Genomic DNA, 20,345 nt, shown 5'->3' with positions numbered 1-20,345 from the left:
ACATATGTTTAGGTATTGCTGCAAGTGATTTTTCTTGGTTCAGAGTTTATATTGGGAAAGAGAATGTGAGAATCTGTCCTGAATTGTGTATTTTAAACATGATTTTTAAAGCTTGGAAAAAATCTAAACTGTTTATAGTTGGGAAGCGCATGATGTGCTTTTTCGGTAGCATATGAGTGCCATCTAGTGTTCTTCATTAGTACTCTGACCTTTACATTTCAACGGCTTGAGAAGAGTTGTCTTCAGTGGCTGCGAGTGGGCTGTGCACACCCCACTCCTCCTGAAGTGTACGGGCTTGGCTTGCGCCTGGGCTTGGTCTTCCCTGCAGAAGTTTGGGTTTTGGTGTCTGCAGTAAGCAGAAGCCATGGGTTTGCCCCCTGGTTAAGCTGTTCCTATGCTGATGTCCCTGCCGACTTAAGCTTGAGTGAGGAGTAACTCGTGCCTCCCCGCTGCAGGCAGGGTTAGGAAGGCACGGCTTTCGGAGGCTGGCTGGAGGTTCCCCTGCTTGTTATGAGGAGGAGATGGCCAAGGGCCATCAAGTGCCACTCTTCCCTGTGCTGGTGATACTGACAAACAGCTGAGAATCTGTGAAGGAAAATAGGAAGAGGAGTATAAAGTAACTTCTGCTCATGTGCAAAAATGTACTGGGTTAAGAGGAAAATACTGACCCGATAGTGTCACATTTTCAGAGGTTCCAACTATTTCCAGGGCCTGCAGAGCACTGGAGTATTTACCCCCTTCACAAGGCAGGAGACTGTGGGCCAGGGAAGCTGGGGTTCAGGTTGATTTTACTTCTTAATGTTCCAGTGCAGAGCTCTTAAGTGACCAAGTTAAAGCGTATGTGCAAATGTCAGGACTGAAAGTAAGTCGAGAACTAAGCAACCTGCCTGCAGAGAACGGATTCTCTCGCCCCCTTTACTCTGGAGAGCAGAAAGCAGCTGCAGGTGGTATTAAATCCCATTGGTCTCAGTGGCTTGCAGTCTAAGCTATTACTGTAGGCAAGGGCATTAAAGAAAAAACCTGGCTCTTAAGAGTGAGGCACAGTTCTTGCTGTTTGTTTTCTCTCGGTTATTTAGGAGAGCTTCATATTTTTTCCTTCTGTTTTTTAGCTTGCAGCACTCCCCCGGTCAACATGAAAGTGCAGCCTGTGAACAGGACAGCGTTACTTGTAACCTGGAACCAACCAGAAACCATCTACCACCCTCCGATCATGAACTACATGATCTCATATAGCTGGACTAAAAATGAAGACGAAAAGGAGAAGACTTTCACCAAGGACAGTGACAAGGACCTGGTAAAACCCACAGCATCAACCCCCGACATATGTATCAAGCTATCCTTATATTGTTATTTTCTCAGTAGAAGGAAGTAGAGGAGGAAAGCAGTTGTTACCTTACAGACAGGCTAGAGTTTAACTCGCAATGAATTGCTATGAAAATGTTCAGCATTAGTTGAACCTTGCCTAACAGACTACCCAAAACACTGGAGTGTGGATTTATAGTGTATGTGAGTGCATAAAGGACTAAATCTGCAGACACTTTTTCATGTACTGTTGCTGAGAAGCAGCTGACTCGGGAAGTAGTTAGGCTCTGGATACCTTTTGGCTTGTGTTCAGCTCACAGATTTTCACATTAAAAGCCCGATCCCCCAAAATCTGCTCCTGGGCTCAGGCTTTTCACTGTGCATAGCCCCTTGCATTCTTTGGAGCAGTTGCCGGCAGTAAGTGCTGCCAGCAGTAGGAGTTGCATGGTCAGGGCTAGAAGATTATTGCGGAGTGGCCCTGTAAAAGCACTGCCTACGTCTGGCACTGGGAGAAAAAGAGGGAAGAGCAAGACAGTTCCAGCACAGATGGAAACACCGATCTATCTCCTCAGTTTAGGGTTTGGTCTGCTTGTCATTCTTGTCTAAGTGGAAGCAAGTATTGTACCGGTCTTTAACGGTCTCTGCATATAAAATCAAAGTGACATATTCAGGTTTGAAAGGCCTCCATTTATTGTTAATCAAAGAAAGCCTCTAGAATAATGAAATCAGTAATTGTATATGCACATGAAAAATGCAGCAGCACAGAGTGTTATTCCTAATGACTGTTACCATATTTTTTTTTTCAAATACACAGTCCTCTGAGCCCATTCAATCAGTTATACAATAATACTTCTCTTATTCCCTCAGATGAAGATTCTTTTACTTCATTTCCATTTATATTTTCAATTTCCCCACTAGACATTGTTATCTGGGTCATATTAGGCAACGATGTGCCTCACGAAATCAGAAAGGAATCTATTGAAAGGCACCCAAGGTTATGATGTATTGTAACCTCTCTCTTGTCATAACTTGACACTTTTAAGGGAGATTTTTTTTTTAATCAGGTATAAGGAGGAGAGCCTTAATCAGCAAAAATGAGGTGGGCACAGTGACAGCATTCTGTTTTATGTAAAAGAAATAATTAAAAGTGCAGGGGATGTGATGGAGTGATAGCTTGGAAATAAATTGCACTGAGACCCTGTGCTGTGCAGCAGAGCTTGGAGGTTAAGAAAGCAATGACAGCTTAGTCGGTTTTAGGGGCAAAAGAAGAAGGAAACTCTTTTTCAAAGGAAAGTGCAATTTGCTTTCAGTGCTCTGGCAGAGGCAGCTGGGCTGTCCCGTCTTGAAACAGAGCTAGACAGTGTTTTGCTACAGAGATCACTGGTATTTCAAGTGACCCACACTGCTACCGCTGCTGTCTGCTGCAAGACATGAACCGATGTGATCATGGACTAAGGCAACACAAAAGAGTAGCTGGGAGGCAGCAAGGCAGTGTCTCAGGCGTAAAAGTAGGCAGAGGCATCCCAGTCCACGGTGCCAAGCCATCATATTACACAGACCACCGGCATCAAATTGCCACAGACAGTTTGCTGCAAAATAAATTGTCAGTTTGAACATACAGTGACTTTTCTGAGCTTATCCCAGGTTTGGGACTTGGACCTCCACCTATAAAAATCTCATTTTAATTCCTATAAGGCCAAATGATTTGAGGTTTAGGTTTTTCTGAGGAGAGCGGAGACTTTCAGGCATGAAGACTGTCATGAGAGTAGATGTGGACGTGTTCATTTCTTTCTCGTGGGCAGAGTCAGCAGAGTCCGGGTGCATCACTTTTATCCTAGGGAAGTCCTTTGACCTTGGCCTTGCCCTCTTCCAGGGGACCAGTGAATATTTTTGTTTAGAAATAAGTTTGTCTTACATGGCAGAAATGTCCTGTGTTAGCGCAATGCTTTATATATTTCAAACTGATCGTGGACAGTACTGTGGGGGTAAAAAACTGAATAATATCTATTTTTTTTAAACAGAAGGCCATCATTAGCCATGTCTCACCTGACATCCTTTATCTGTTCAGAGTTCAAGCAGTTTGCCGAAATGAAATGCGTAGTGACTTTAGCCAGACTATGCTCTTTCAAGGTAAAAAACCCACATACATATTTTTACATTATGACTCTTTGTGTGTTTAACATTTTCTTTGCAGAATGCAATATGGTGTGGAATGATTTCAGATGTTTGAATGCATGTAGGCAATGCTAATTTCAAATTGTGGCCAGTGACTTTATGAGAGTCCTATTTCTAGTGATGGGGGTTTGCCTACACCTCTCTGCTGGCAGGGTTCGTCAGGTTTTAGGAGAATTCAGAGCTTTTCTTAGTACTAGTTATCTAAAACAAATTCATCAGAGACTGCTTATGCATCAGAGGCACAGCTATAGCAGAATGTGAGTCTGATCGGTGTCTGTTTTATGTAAAGTGGAAAGGAGATCAGTCCTACCTTGACAACCACATGTGGAGACGTTCAGGTTTTACCATGCACACAACCTCAGTGATTTCCAAAAACATACATATTTAAATGAAAGCTAAAGAACTGGATGCTAAGCTGTCCTTTGTTATGGATTTCCTTTTAAGTTTATTGGAGAAATCTTGTAAAGCTGAGATTTGGTAGAAGAACTTGATGCTTTTTGAGGTTTTTTAAGTGCTGAAGTTTTGCTCCTTCCTAGGAATTTATTACTACTATTAAGTAGGGCAAAATTCACCTCTGCTGAGAGGACTCCCTCCCACTCCAGTTTACAGGTATATAAACCTTGGAATGGGTAATGGAAAAACAAAACAAGCGGAGTTAAAAATTTAAATCCTTAAGGTGAAGCAAAGAGTTAAGTCACTTGGGTCTGATGCTGTGTATGGAACAAAATAGGAGAGGCATTTTTAAGTGTGATTTTGGGAAAATGTGGAGGTTTTAGTCCTATGCTGTTAGCACTTAGCATCTGAAGGATATCAAGCTGTGGACACAATTTAGTTCTCTTCCGGTGTCATGCCACAGCGTTAGCAGTATTGCGGGGAGAGCAGGGATCGGGCAAGAAATGTCCTGTCCAAGCAATATATCATATGTAGCTCTCAGTTTCTTAGTATCTCAGCATAGTGTTTTGGACGTCACTTTAAGTGCCAGGCAGAAGTCAGAAACTTGTATATTACTGATTATAGCCTCTTTCGGCAGATAATAGAATGGAAAAATTCTTTGAAATTTGACCACGATACCTATTTAATTACAGTTAAGAGTAAATCATTACTGACAGTTTTGCTGGATACTCTTTGGGTACTCTAGCCCAGCGCTCAAAGCAGTGGAAGTGATACACGCATCTGCAGCGGGAATCGATGTTGCGTTTCCTTCCATGTCTCCCCAAAAGGATAGTTCTTCTAATCTTTGGCTACCCAGGATCTAACCCAGAAAAAGAATCCACTTGAGCTTTCAAAACATTATTCAGAGGCTGATTATAGTTGTAGTTGAGATAAATAGCATTAAATAATCATAATATTATCATAAAGGCAGAAAAAACTCTTGTCATCAGCTGCTCTTGCTTCCTGTGTAAGTCAGGACATTTCATCCAACTTGGGTTGGAAGGAGAGCATGTGTTTTCTGACAGTGCACTTAAACCGGCATTGCCAGGCCTAAGTAATTAAAGACAAACGAATCTGCCTTTAGACACAATTTCAAAGTAAGGTGAGTAATACGAAACGAGCTGAGTTGCTTTTACTCCAAATGGAGACCTGCATACATATTTTGTAGTAGCAACGTTCAGCAATTGTTTGGCAATTTTAGCAATGCCTCCCTTCCCACTCCGCTGACACGCTGTCGTTTCTTTCTTTCTCAGCTAACACTACTCGAATTTTCGAGGGGACCAGAATTGTGAAAACAGGAGTGGTAAGTCGTGGCCATAAATCTCTGGGGAGCGCGGATGGGCCGCGGTCGTTCGGGCGACATTCCCACCAGGCAGCGTTCCCACCAGGCGACATTCCCACCAGGCAGCATTCCCACCAGGCAGCGTTCCCACCAGGCGACATTCCCACCAGGCGACATTCCCACCAGGCAGCATTCCCACCAGGCAGCGTTCCCACCAGGTGACATTCCCACCAGGCGACATTCCCACCAGGCAGCATTCCCACCAGGTGGCAGCACGATGTTGTAGATCTGCGGCCAGACCGGGCTTTCCTGGGGAGGTGGTTGTTCAAATCCGCCACAAAAGGTTTTCCAACATACCTAAAATATTTGGAAGGGTTTTGGTTTTCTAGCTTCATGCTCTGAGAGGCTTTGATCACTGGAAAATCAAGTGTTAAAAAATCTTCCCAAATATGTATTCAACCCATTTAGAGGGGATTTGTGATCTTAATGATGACTGTGGAAATAAATTTAATTTCTTTTTTCAACTGTATGGCCAGAAGTATATGCAACAGGAATAAGGCTTCAGGCACAGCATCTTTGCTCTTCCAGTGCTTTAAGGATAACCTGCTATTGTGTGAATAAAGCATTAACAGGCTCTTTGTTTTAATTTTAATTCAGGTGAGGCTGTAACGAGTCACTGAAGCTGACTTTCGTATTCCAGAATGAGAAATGTTGATACATTTACAGTAAACTGGAATACACTGTTTCAGTTTTGAAAGCACCTTATTAGGTTATTTAACATAAACTATCCGTAACCTAAATTTCTTGGCATTCGGTATACTGAATTGTTCGGTCAAATTTATGGACCGAATTCATACTATTGAATTTACTCTAAGTACATTGCTTCTGGTTTTATTCTGTTCCAGCTTGATATACTCCCTAGTAAGGAAATAACACATACGAAGCTTGAATTTGAATGATTAATGTTTGTTTAATGATGTATAGAGGTATTCTAGACATATAAAATCTGCTGTCAAATTTTAATACTCAGTCCAGCTTTGAGACTGTGCATGCCAGCGAAAAGCAAATCTCACAGTGCCTTAGGGATTCACACTGATAAGTATCCAAAAGTTTAGATGCTTATTTAAAGTTTTGGCTTGAAATCTCTAAAGCACAGGTTTTCTTCTGAGACCTCAGGTTCTCTGTGATTGCAGCTGGTCAAAAATAACGTGAGAAAGCAGCCTTTCTTGGTTTGCTGCAGCATTTCAACTACACGGCCTGACTGAAACCGGGAATTGCAGAGAGATGCAGAAATGCTGTTAAGTTATAAATTTCAGTTCTAAAAATAAACATTTTACAGTTTTGTTCAATGTTCAGTAGCACCTATTTAACCCTTGTTTGTCCTTGTCTGATGCGTACCTTTCCAGCTAATGCTCTTCTTGCTGATGAATTCAGTAACATGAGACGTTTTTCAGTAAGTCAGAGAGGGAGCGTGGTCAGGTTGTCCGGGCAGAACTGCTGGCCCCAGCTCTTCCACAGAATTACTCCTTGTCCTTAGTCAACTCACTTCAGTGTCTTTTTCCACATGTAATTCAGGAAGGGGAATGACTTGTCTAGTTCTTTAGGTATAGACCAAGGTTTTTTATTTCCGGTAGAGCATACACATGTGTGCACAGAGACCCACGTGTGAGCATGCATGCACGGGGTTGACGTTAGAATAACAGTGTCAGGGTGCAGAGGACGCAAAGTCCATCGTTCATTCCCTGCTTCCTCTCGGCTCCTCAAGGGAAGTGGGCAGTGCCAGCCCTGGGTCTGGGTCGCTGGTGGTGGCCAGGGAGAGCCCTGTGGATGGGGAAAGCTGAGTCTACACATGGGTGCCACAGCCTGATGGTCCTGGTAGAGGTCGTGGTGACTTGCCAAAGGGCTCCTGATGCTCTCCAGGTCCTTCATGAGTGCCCAGCTGGTCGTGCTGCAGGTCTTTTCTAACAAGAGCGATGCCTCACTGCAGCACCAGTCCTTAGGAGAATAATTCTGATGGGTAAATTAAGGAAATAAAAATAGTACTGTTCGAAGGCCCTCACAATGTGCGTGGGAAGAGGCAGAGTTCCCTGTCAGAGCAGACCCACCAGCCACGGATGCTCATGTTGGCAGCACAGCCCTTATTTTGGGACAGCCCTTATGTAACGCTGTATTTTTAAACTTCTGTATTCTGAGGATTAAAGCACTGTGAGTAATGCAGCTAAACTCATTAAACTCCTTTACATCCTCCTCACCCCTGAGAGGAAATGTTACTCACAAGTCACCAGTGGCGTGGGTGGAGGAGGTCCCGCTGTAAAATAAAGATAAGGATAAAGAGGTTTTTGATGATAATGATTGTTTGGAAGTGGTGAATGCAGGGAGGTTTCCTCCCTTCACGGTTTGCTGTGTAGCTCTGTGGTGTGTCCCATTCCTGGCTTGGCCCTGCATCCAGCTGCTGTAAGTCTCTCATTTTAAGAGAATAGCAACCAGAATGGCATGTGTGTGGAAAGGGAGGGAAAAGCAAAAGAAAAGTGACTCCAGATAGCATGTTGGGACCCCTGCTGATGCTCTCTGCTATGTTTTCTTCCCCTCTGCTGCCGGTGACCTCCTCAAGCCCACAGCATCTCCTGCCTCCTCAGCCGACATGGCTCCCATCAGCTCCGGCTCCTCCACCTGGACCTCCTCGGGGCTCCCCTTCTCCTTCGTGTCCATGGCCACGGGGATGGGCCCTTCTTCCAGCGGCAGCCAGGCCACCGTGGCCTCAGTGGTGACCAGCACCTTGCTGGCAGGGCTGGGCTTCAGCGGTGGTGGCATCTCCTCCTTCCCCAGCAGCGTGTGGCCCACCCGGCTCCCCATGGCGGCTGCCCCCAGCAAGCAGGCGGGACGGCCGGTGGTGGCTGCCACCGAGGCCGCCGCTGCCGCCTCCCCGGGGCCAGAGCGGGACTCGGCGCTGACAAAGGACGGCGAGGGAGCCGAGGAGGGGGAGAAGGATGAAAAGAGTGAAAGCGAGGATGGGGAGCGGGAGCATGAGGAAGAGGAAGAAAAGGATGCCGAGAAGAAGGAGAAAAACAGGGCAACGGCGGCCACGGAGGCGCGCAATAGCACGGAGCCCAACGCGGCCACGGCTTCTCCCAACCGGACTGCCGAGGAGGAAGGAAATAAAACCATATCGGGTGAAGAGCCAAACCAAAACGTTGCCCCCGCGGCTGGAGGTCCCACGGAGGAGAGCTTTGCCGAAGCAGACACTCAGCCCCAGCCGCTCCCTTCCACCCAAGTGCCGCCAGCGTTCACCAACGAACTTTACCTGGAGAAGATCCCAAGAAGACCAGAGACAACAAGAAAACCTCCTCTAAAGGAGGACAGGTTTCCAGAGGAATACCCCTCAGATAACAAATTCATCACCATTAACCCAGGTGAGTGACCTCCAGGGAAACTGCTTCTACCAGCATAAGACTGTTGGAAAATGACACAATCCAAATTCCTTACTGATTTCCAGTAGATACAACATTTTTGTGGTGCCTGGCTTCATCCAATGGGCAGGTCGTCACAGGACGCAACCCACAAATTATTACTGGGGGGAGTAGAGGGGGAAGGATCATCCTTTTATTTTATTGGGACAGATTCATGGTCCTCGTAGCTTACTAGAAGAGAAAATTTGGAAAAATGTTAACCCCGAACATACTGCATTAGGAATTTTGTTTAAAAAAAAAAAAAGAAGGAAATGCAGTGAACTATAGCTGTGAAATTAATTTGGAAGAGCGGTTGCTGTGCCAAGCTGGTGTTTCATGGGAAGGTTGCTATATATGCTGTAAGCTAATTTAGTTTATCTGCAGGATTCTCTCTGATTGGGCTTTGAGATATTCTCCCAAATACAGGATCATCACTCGTTTATTTCTCACCACAAAACCTACACGCTCTGATCTTCCAAGACAAGGCACCTTTTGCGCAAAGGTTACCTTCTTTTTTCCTCTGAAAAAGAATATCTTAGCCAGGTGTGGTGGGTTGACCCCGGCTGGATGCCAGGTGCCCACCAAAGCCGCTCTGTCACCCCCCTCCTCAGCTGGACAGGGGAGAGAAAATATAACGAAAGGCTCGAGGTGAGGACAGGGAGAGATCACTCACCAGTTACCATCACGGGCAAAACAGACTCGACTTGGGGAAATTAGTTTAATTTATTACCAATCAAATCAGAGTAGGATAATGAGAAATAAAACCAAATCTTAAAAACACCTTCCCCCCACCCCTCCCTTCTTCCCAGGCTTAACTTTAGTCTGGATTTTCTCTACCTCCTCCCCTCCCACGCGGCACAGGGGGACAGGGAATGGGGGTTGTGGTCAGTTCATCACACGTTGTCTCTGCCGCTCCTTCCTCCTCAGGGGAGGACTCCTCACACTCTTCCCCTGTTCCAGCATGGGTCCCTCCCACAGGAGACAGTCCTCCATGAACTTCTCCAGCGTGAGTCCTTCCTACGGGCTGCAGTTCTTTGTGAACTGCTCCAGCGTGGGTCCCTTCCATGGGCTGCAGTCCTTCAGGAGCAGACTGCTCCAGCATGGGTCCCCCACGGGGACACAAGTCCTGCCAGCAAACCTGCTCCAGCGCGGGCTCCTCTCTCCATGGGTCCGCAGCTCCTGCCAGGAGCCTGCTCCAGCACGGGCTTTCCCCCGGGGTCACAGCCTCCTTTGGGCATCCACCTGCTCTGGCGTGGGGTCCTCCACGGGCTGCAGTGGATATCTGCTCCACCATCAACCTCCACGGGCTGCAGGGGACAGCCTGCCTGACCATGGTCTGCACCCCGGGCTGCAGGGGAATCCCTGCTCCGGCACCTGGAGCACCTCCTCCCCCTCCTCCTTCACTGACCTTGGGGTCTGCAGAGTTGTTTTTCTGACATCTTCTCACTCCTCTCTCTGCTGCTGTTTCTGCACAGGTTTTTTTTTTTTCCCCTTCTTAAATACGTTATCCCAGAGGCGCTACCACCATTGCTGATGGGCTCAGCCTTGGCCAGCGGTGGGTTTGTCTTGGAGCCGGCTGGCATTGGCTCCATTGGACATAGGGGAAGCTTCTAGCAGCTTCTCACAGAAGCCACCCCTGTAGCCCCCCCACTACCAAAACCTTGCCACTCAAACCCACTACACCAGGCAGAGTTCATGTATTTCCTATGTTTGTCCTGATGAGAATTACTGATGCTCCTGTAAACGCCAACTCTGGATGTATGTACCAACTCCACAGTATGTACACAGCAAATATGACCTTTTGGAAGCATGCCCAGGTGATCTGCATGCGCACCAAGCCCTGCGTGGTCAGGATTTGCTGCACAGGCCTATGCAAACAGGTGTCTCACAGTGCTCCCAACTCGCTGTGCAGAAAGTCCAATGTATATGCACATGTTTCTGCTTGGGGAGCTCCAGGCTCTGGTGAGGAAAACAGATCGTACAACTGCAAGGAGCAAATGGAGTACATGCGTAGGGATTTATTTGCAGAGTAAAGACTGAGATTCAGATACGGCGACAAGTTTATCTGAGTGATTTTATGTGTGTTACAACAGCGTTTATAAGATAGTGCCCATTTTTTTGTTTGGGTTTTTTTTTTTTTACTGTTATTGTTTATTTTGCTAATCTATAGACTGTTTTGTAATTTTGTTTTTCCATCAAAGCTGCTCTAGAGTTAGAGTACTGTGAAAAAACCTTACATATTTTTTTTTCCCTACATTTATAAACACAAAAATGCAGACATTGTGCACTCAGTTATAGCTCAGAACCAATTTAAAAAACAAAGCTAAATCCAATCTTTAATAACGTTTGTTACAGAAATGCTGACCTGACTCTAATGCTGTGAATCATAACTGTTCTGTAGGAGAACAGATTAACAATGCGGAAGCCAAGAAACCTGGACCAGGTTGTGCTGATTTTTTTAAAATACGCTGCTATTTTTCTTACTCCTCAATTGAAAATCTTCTTCAAAGTCCAGTGCTCCCACTGAATACGGTCTGAGATACCTGTCAGGCAGCTTTCAACGTGCCACTTGCCCTAATCACCTTTTTATCAGGAAGGAGGGAACTTGTCCTAGCCATGCCTTGCAATGTTGGGAGGAAGCATTCAGCACCATTTCGGTTCAAACCCCAGCAATTCAACCTGCCTGGGTAAACCTGCCTCTGAAATAGTTATCTTCAGTTCTTCCTGCCTTCTGCTTCCCTGTTTCTCATGTGCCAGTTTCTTGGATGGCCCAAGTAGAACGTCCCTTATATAAGACCTAGAAAGGGCCTCATGGCTTATTCTCAGCCTAGTAAATTGGAGGAAAGATGGGTAGTTGATCTTGTTTCTTAGGTCACTGTCGTGGTTTAGCCCCAGCCAGGAACTAAGCACCACGCAGCCGCTCGCTCACTCCCCCCTGGTGGGATGGGGGAGAGAATCGGAAGAGCAAAAGTAAGAAAACTCGAGGGTTGAGATAAGAACAGTTTAATAGGGAAAGCAAAAGCCACGCACGCAAGCAAAGCAAAGCAAGGAATTCATTCACTACTTCCTATGGGCAGGCAGGTGTTCAGCCACCTCCAGGAAAGCAGGGCTCCATCATGCGTAATGGTTACTTGGGAAGACAAACGCCATCACTCCAAATGTCCCCCCTTCCTTCTTCTTCCCCAGCTTTATATACTGAGCATGACGTCATGTGGTATGGAATAGCCCTTTGGGCAGTTTGGATCAACTGTCCTGGCTGTGTCCCCTCCCAGCTTCTTCTGCACCTGGCAGAGCATGGGAAGCTGGAAAGTCCTTGACTAGTGCAGCAACAACTAAAACATCTCTGTATTATCAACACTGTTTTCAGCACAAATCCAAAACATAGCCCCACACCAGCCACTATAAAGAAAATTAACTCAATCTCAGCTGAAACCAGGACAGTCACGACAAAGGGATTGTTATTAGATTGTTTTTTATTCCGTGGTGAAGTTAAGATGAAAAACGTGAAAATCAATGAGGTGGGGAAGTATTGTTAATATTGCTAAGAAGTACTTACTGGTTATTGTGAATTATATCCCCTTAGTCTGTAGTGATTTCTGTCTCTTTTAAGCATGCAGAGGACTATTACTGGAAGTGGTTCAGTACAGCTTTGCCTCCTACTAGACGGCCTCTTTTAAGAGCTCTGCTCACTTGCAGGCTTGGAGGCTTGAAGTGACCCTGCCTGAAGACTGCAGGCAAAGATGATCCGCCTTGAAAGGACTCTGCACATTAGGTTTTCCATGCTTATCTATGGAGGGAGGATAACTTACTAAGATCACTGTGTCTTACAAAAATGGCTTCCATGTGTAGGAAATGACATCTGAAATAACCAGCACATGTTAGCTGGGGGAAAAGATAAGTGAAAGAGTTGCCTGTTTCACCCAAATTCACCTTAGTTAAATCTTAGTTAACACTCTGGTGACATACCTGGGATGAGGAGAAGGAACTGTACCATATTTTCAGCTTCCCAGACAAGCCTCTCCCAGGCCCCTCACTGTACTGAAGAGGACACTCAGCAGCAAAAGGGCTGGGAATGGCTATTCAGAGATGAAGAGGGGCCCATTTGTGCCATTTTCCTTGAGGTAGAGGTTCATTCCCTGTCCTTGACCTCCAGGTGGAAGAAGTTACGTTGCTCACAAACGTGGTGACTCCCTGTCCAGGCCTTGGGAAGGGCTAGCGTTTTTCAACTTTGAGAACATTTTGAGATGTTTCTCACTGGCTTTGGGACAGAGGCTTTCAGTCTGAATCTCTTTGTACCAGGTGTGAGGACCTTGTCCTTCAAAGTCTCTTCAGGCAAGTCCTTCTTTTCTTTGCATCTTGTGTCACCAGGCTTCTGTAGTGGATAGCTGAGATGTACCTAACCCGGAATTTGCCCAAATATTTTACTAGATGTGTCTGAGTAAGGCCTGGCTGGCCTGTTGGGAGTGCTACCCCTGTGAGAAGACTCTTGGGAATGCAGGAGAAGGAGCTTTCCTCCAGGTTGGATCTAGGTTACCAAAGACACTTGCCAGCAAAACCCACAGCTGGTGAACTGGCCCGTCAGTCAAACACTAGCACAAAGCCTAAGACTGGTTGCTTCAGCTTAATTGTTTTCCACAGAATATGGAAATTTGCAATTCATACAGACAGACCTGACCTAGCTCACGCAAGGAGTTGAGTTCAGTGAAACCCCAGGCATAAGCAAGACCTCTTCCTATGAGAAAGGGCCCTAAAGGTTTTCCATAACAAGTAAACCTGAAATCAAGACAACGACCAGTGAAGCCAAGAGGACATTGCCAGAAGTGTCTGAAAGAATTCCTGAGCATCAGGACAGTTAAAAGAGGGTGAAGGCCACTTCCAAAGTGAGCAGAAAGAACCCCTGCAGCTTGCTGTGTCCCACAGAGGGCAGAAACTTTTTTGGATGCATCTTTTCTCCAGGAAAGCAGATTTTAAAAAGCTGTCAAGGTTTCAAAAATGTTTTGTGAGTAGAAAGTTTAATCATGTTAAAGAGTAGAAAATTGTTTCATAACAATGTACACTTGTAAAATTAATTATATAGCATCAAATTAGCAGTTGTAAGGAGATAACTGGATGGGGAAGTACTCATGAGTGTGGATGATTAGAGGAGAACAGGGAACACATGAGAAATTACAGGGAAAGTGCGAGGCCAATTAGTACAGCAAGGCTCATTTTCTTTTAGTGCTTATTTCACACGCACATACACACACACCTCTCCTGAGGCCATGTCATTATTTTCCAAATGGCATTGGCCTCTTCTTGTCTGGTGGTATCGGCCAATGCTAATGATTTTCTTCTGTCACTGAACGCTTGCTTGCATTTTCCTCTTTCATTTTTCTGATCATCCTTTTCTGTGTTTTGGTGCCCACATTAGACTAATTGTACCTTTGATCTGCAACTGTTACACACGCAGCTGCTCAGCATTGTCCGCGACTCTGAAACCTGAAAATTAGAAAAACAGCAATTAGAATGATGCTCTACCAAAAAAAAAAAAAAAAAGAAAAAAGAAAAAAGAAAACAGTATGATTCAGTTTAATCAAGCTAGAGCAGATACTGTCCCACCAAATTTTGGGTTGTTTTGCCGGACAGTTAAACAGATCCTTTGTATTTGACAGGAGGTAACGAATGGGCTGTTGTGAGCAAAGTAATAGATGTCTGGTTGGGGCTTTTGCCTGAGTCATGAGCTGGGACTGAGATGTGGGTTTGGCCCTTGACCCGAACTCCAGCCAGGTCCTCCCATCCCTCAGCGTTCGCCCACTTCTGCCGAGTTCCTCCCATGAGGGCTTTGTAGGGAGATCATGATGTGCAGGGTTAAATTTCAAGCCTGGTGTATGCTTTTAGCAGAGACTGGATTTTGGTTTTTAGAACAGTCTTTGCCAGGTCTGAGGTTACAAAAGCCTTTTGGGGATAACCTCATTAAGATAATTAAACATCTGTGTAATTCTTTCTTTCTCCATACGTGGCAAGGATTATTAAGCTGTATTTTCGTGAGCCATTTTGCATGCCAACTTAAAGGAGCAAACAGCAGAATGGCTTGAAAATAAAAGGATTGAATTATTTGATGTTTGCAAACAGTATGAATTTCAGATATCTGACATCAGGATTAAATATGATTGGCATCTGTTTACAAAACAGTGAAAAGCCATGCTTAGCTGTGCACAGCCTGTAAGTATGACTGCTGCAGGAATGCCTTTAAAGAAACAGGGAGAAAATAGCTGCACGATGGCATGAGCTTCTATCAAAGGTAATACGTTTTTTAAAAACCTGGTTTTGCCTTTTCATCGTTTAATAATATGGCCGATACTGTTTTCCAGAATTAATTGATACCTTTGTAAAAGTCCATAATTTCATTTACTCAAAGGAAAGATGAGCAGGTGACTTTCTTTTAAGTGACCGGATGATCTGAGGCAGTTCGGCAGCGGGGGTTTTCTTTTGGCCTGCAGAACACGCGTATTGTCGTAGTTAACGGTATCTGTAACGGTACAACAAACAGAACTTTGTCCTGGCGGTTTGTGCAATGGATGATAAAGGTAGATAGGTTATATATTACAGCTATGGTTGCTTATTATAGCAAGTGGTGTTACTTAAAGGAAATAAACATGTTTCTATTCTCAGGAACTAATTACCAAGAATACACAGAAAAACAGTACATTTCACAAATTGTAGAATGCCTCTTTCTTGCCTTGACCTTTGTGCAAGAGTTGCACTGTCAAAGCCTCCCTCGCTGCCTGATGCCCTCTAACACTCTCTGTGCCAGGGCCTCATCCGTCCGGGGCCTGGACGGAACTGCTGAATGGGTGGTGCTCAGGAGTTACGGATTTTTCCAGACGCAGGAGTGGATTTAGCAGTGCCGGGGCTTGTATCGTGTGGGACCTCCTGAAACAGATAAGCTGTAATAATTTTTATTCCTTCCTACTGGGATGAATTCCAAGCCAGTAAAAGGCAAACTGAATTAATTCAACGAAGGCATATGCCACTGGAAACTGTTTACATTTCTTTGCAAAAATGGAATTTCCTGGTCCATTTTTTAAGCTCCCCCCCCCAAAGTACAGCGTATGGTGGGCACTGTTACAAGGATATGCTGTTGACACTACCAAGGCTCAACATTCTTGCTTTGGAAAAGAGTGAAATGTTGACAATTTTTTATTTTATAATATTTTGTTATGTAGGAGAACAGGAAGCTGTAAAGGCCCAGATCTGTCTTTTTTTGTGTGTATTTTCATCAAATCTTTTTCCAAGTTACCCAGTGTGCTGCCTTTTCTTAGGCTGTTCTGCCATGACACTCGAGAGACAGGCGCCAGCACTCCAGCTGTACTGCTGTACTTCTGGCCCCAGCTGTCATTCTAGTACAATTTTTATTGGCATTGGTTTGTTTAAGCTCTCTCAACACTTTCCTTAAGCAGTGGAAAACACCTAAGACTTTTTCCTCAAAGCCAGCACAGGAGTGGTCTCTTTTTTCTGAAGCATATCACTGCTTGGGCATTCCCAACTGGAATTTCGGGGCCAGCCATCAGCATGCAGGAATGGCATTTGCTAGTCTAGCACTCAGCATACTGAACGCTTTTTTATCCTCACATCTGTGGTATAGGGAGTTGGCAGGGTCAGATAAGTGTGTTCTCCACAGCCGACTGAGTAAGAGGAGCATCGTGAGCGCTGCAGAGCTTAATAGTTTGCATTGGGACTCCAGCCCATGCTGTGCTTACAATGGAATTTAATCTTCTTCCCATGCAAACAGAAACATATGTTTTTGTGTTGAAATATGTGGAGGTAAAACTAAACAGAATACTATCCTTGGAGAGAAATGAAGCAACACCCTAATGGATGTAAGGCGGTGGGACTGTTTGGGTCTCCTACTAAGTTTTATTACATTGCATGGTTTTTTTGCTTTGTCCCTTTTACCATTCTGATTAGTAACACTTACCTCGCAGGCTTAATTTTTTCATGCTGTTAAATGATTTGAAATGCACTGATAAAAACCAATGCCTCGGGGCTTATAATTTTTGCAAGTTTGGCAAATACAGAGAATAAGCCTTTGCTCTAGTTTTGGGATTGTTCTTTTCCTTATTCTTTGCTAGTCAAGGATATCAAAGAGCTATCTTAAAACCAGGATGTTGTATATTATTGGTATGCTGTGAAGACGAAAGCTCACCACATGCTCGAGGTATAACCTTGTGTGCCTATTCTGCAAAGTGGCACTGTTGGTAACCTTGGTAGCCTTTCTTACTGAATTTGGAGACAACTGGCTACTCATCTCTCTTTTGATCAGCTCTATACTCGGTGCACGTTCACTTCCCCCAAACATCCCTCTGATTAGCACTTCATTTAGGCTGCTTGCTAAAGGGCATTACCTCCATCAGCCTAGTTCTTAAAACTAGAAAGATTTCTTGCTGGGCTTGCAGCAGCCTGCAGCCTTGCTCTGTTTTCAGCAGTCAGGCAAAAGCATTTACAATTAACCTTTACTTCCATGTTAGTTGAATTTTACTCCTGCCTATGGAGGAGTATAATCTAAATGCTATTAAAATAGAGTATGACTTCATATTATGTGACATCTGGTGACTTCCAATTATCTGTGTTTTGCCTGCCTACGGTGAAAAGGCAATTATGTTCTTCTGGTAGGATTTGCAGCAGTTTCAGAAGATATGATAATACAATACTGAACAAGGGCAAGGAAGCACATTGGTAAGGAAAGGCTCACGTAGGCTAAAAAGTAGAAGTCAAGTGCGTACGTTTCAATCCTCATTCAAATCTGAAGCTGTTTACACTAATCCTTTCCTATTATGTCCTGTTGACAGGTATTGATCAACTACCGCCTGTTTGTTAGGAAACATGAATAAGATACAGAATCCGCTTCTGTATTTTTCTTTTATCATTTTGTCTAAAACAATTTATTTGTCAAGTCTACATGAATTTGCACAAATTAGATGTCTTTTGAAATACGTTGATACAGTGTCTATGCTCATTGGCTCCAGTACTTGCAGAACCTCTAGATATTCATCTTATATACGATACAGTTATTTTAACGAGATGTCATGCGAAAAGTGAAACAGAGTTACTCGGCCAGATCTCAGGCTATTGACCAACTTTAATTTTGTTCAAAAGCTGTGGCATAATGATTTCTTCTGTCGGTTACAACACATCCTATCCATTCATTCATCCATCCATCTTGACAATCCATATGCTAAAAAGTGCTTTCGTATGCAGTAACTCACCAGATTGTGACAATTCCGCAAATGATGTGACATGACACCCAACATGTTGAGGATTTTTTATTTTAAGAGAGTTACCAAGAAATTTATTTCTGAAGCAAAGTATTACACTGAGCTTTGCAAATAGGGCTGTCCTCTCGTGTTAAGAAACAGAGTGTATTTATCTGCAAATGCTGATGACCGAGCAAAGCATTTACTTCGTTACCGTGGTAAAATGACTCGGTGGGGTACTCCACATCTGATACTAGGTGCTTGCACGATAGAGTCCTAAAATTGTCTATGAGACTGTAATTACAGGCAGTAGTAAAATCCAAGCCATATGTGGCAATAAACACCATACTTTTGTGCTCTCATGTCTCAGACTAAAGACAAATGGAGTCCCACCCTGCAGTTAGAAGATCTTTGCTCTGTTTACTCATACCGTGTAAAACGGACAAGCTATTTGTTTTGCTTACACATTGTTCTGTACGGTAATTCTCTTTCAATTTTTTTGTGATTGTTTTTGTTATGTGTTTAACACACAGCTGACAAGAACAGCTCCAGCATGGCCACGAGACCTTCTCCTGGTAAAATGGAATGGATCATCCCGCTTATTGTGGTCTCAGCACTGACCTTCGTGTGCCTCATTCTTCTCATAGCTGTGCTTGTCTACTGGAGGTGAGCCTGTTTCCTTTTGACTGGAAACTGATTATGATTTAAAACACATTTCAGCTGGTGTTTTTTAATGTGGTCCTGTGTTTTTTATTTTATTAGATGTTACAGTGATAGATGCATTAGATAACTCTCTGGATGCTAGAACAGCTCTGTTGGTTAACTATTCAGCTGTCTTAAATATTGATTTTTGTGTCATGAAAATGAGCTTGGTAGAGCTCTAGCAATGGTAGAGCCAGCTGTAATGCCAACGGATATTTTCCTAATTAGTGCCTCTAATATAGCTATAAAAAGGTGTCTTTGTCTTGGCCTTCAGGAAGGGTGGTCGTGGGAGAAAAGCCCAGTGAGACTGGACTTGGTTCCATGGGTGGCTTTGCTACAGACCTCCTGCGTGATCTTAAGCAGTTCTTTTCTTCCTTTCACTGTACTTCAAGAAAGGAGGATAAGCTTGTTTCACGTTACATAGCAATGCTCTGAGTAGGAGCTCTTTAGCATTGGTGAAGTGTTCGGAAGTGCAACCTTGCAAGGTCTTGTAAGTAAAGATTGCCTCTTATAAAGAGATACTGTCCTTTACACCAGTGGGCATTGGTTCAGTGGTGGAGACTAGGATTAACATCAACAAATCCTTCTCTGTTTGATTTAGAGTAAATTAAAACCTGCAGCACCTTCTTGAGCCAGAACCCAAAGACACCTCATTTGTTTGGTAGTGAAAATTAACCAGGGATTAGCCTCATAGAAGGTACTTAGGAATTATTTCAAAATCTGATTAGATGGGATGCAGAAAAGTAGCTTTGATGAGAAATAGCAGTCCATTGGTCATTATATTTGCCGAATCAATTAAAAAACTACCAAGCTGTTTTTCAGTACATTCATTTCGCTGACAATTAATTGGCCAAATTGTTGAGGCTGGGAACATTTGAAAGCATATTAATAAATAGATTACAATAGTCTTGTGAAAATAATTTCTATTAACTTTTGCGAGTAAATCACATCATTGCAGTAAGACAATGAATAAAATTGCAGTGATGTGTGCACAAAAGCTGAAATTGGAAGGGGTCTGAAGATCCCATTGTAGTGTCCTGTCCTTCAATACACATTTTCTTCATTTGAAGGACTAAACTTGGTCACATTCACACCAGGGAAGCCCTTGAAGGATATGGTATATCCTGAAGCACTGTAATGAGGGATTAGTAATATTGATCTTGCGTTGATACAAAATGCTCTTCTAAGGAGGAAAGGTTTTGAAATAAAATGCTAACAGCTGTTATCAAGAAGAATGCTGGTACCTCTCATTGCTTGGAAAACATTTCTATTTCCTTCAATTACCCTAACAGATCGAGAGAAATAATTGCAAACTTAGTGTTTAATTCGCTCCAAGAGTAACAATACCGTCCCTGAGAAGATATTAAAGTTGGAAAGTACTGGCTTAGTGACCAATAGTTAGGGACTAATTTTTGATAGATATTGGCTTGTATTATAGATCATAATATTACTCGAGTCAAAGATTAAGATATGTTCATTGAAGTTAAATATTTTTTATCTTCAAAATTCCTAACCACCCACCTCATAAAATTTTTACTTGCTTTGTAATAAGCAAGCACATAAATCAAGGAAGATACATGAACAAATACTTTAACTGAAACCAAATTACTTTTTCAGTAATGTTTGTTATTTTGCATATGGACAGCAATTGTTCCTTATCTGCTCTCCGTAATATGCATGAGTAGTTAACATTCATCAACAGCTTTGGTAAAATTATGAGCATTGACATTAATACCCTGACAGCAGTGGATCAATTTTTTTGTGTATAATTGA

The 20,345-nt window shown here is 43.7% G+C and overlaps 1 protein-coding gene across 1 annotated transcript in view; it reads left to right on the top strand.

The window, feature by feature from the left end:
• PTPRG (protein tyrosine phosphatase receptor type G) overlaps positions 1–20,345 on the top strand; it is a 417,185-nt gene that overhangs the window by 326,927 nt on the left and 69,913 nt on the right. Inside the window, exons 10-14 of the mRNA XM_072876458.1 lie at positions 1,110–1,294; positions 3,324–3,432; positions 5,163–5,212; positions 7,803–8,601; positions 18,404–18,536. Of these exons, the coding sequence (XP_072732559.1) occupies positions 1,110–1,294; positions 3,324–3,432; positions 5,163–5,212; positions 7,803–8,601; positions 18,404–18,536 (1,276 nt within the window). The remainder of the gene's footprint in view (positions 1–1,109; positions 1,295–3,323; positions 3,433–5,162; positions 5,213–7,802; positions 8,602–18,403; positions 18,537–20,345) is intronic.

The sequence above is a fragment of the Ciconia boyciana genome, chromosome 11, assembly GCF_034638445.1.
Source record: "Ciconia boyciana chromosome 11, ASM3463844v1, whole genome shotgun sequence".
Lineage (NCBI taxonomy): Eukaryota > Metazoa > Chordata > Aves > Ciconiiformes > Ciconiidae > Ciconia > Ciconia boyciana.
This window is presented reverse-complemented; position numbering and strand designations above follow the sequence as displayed.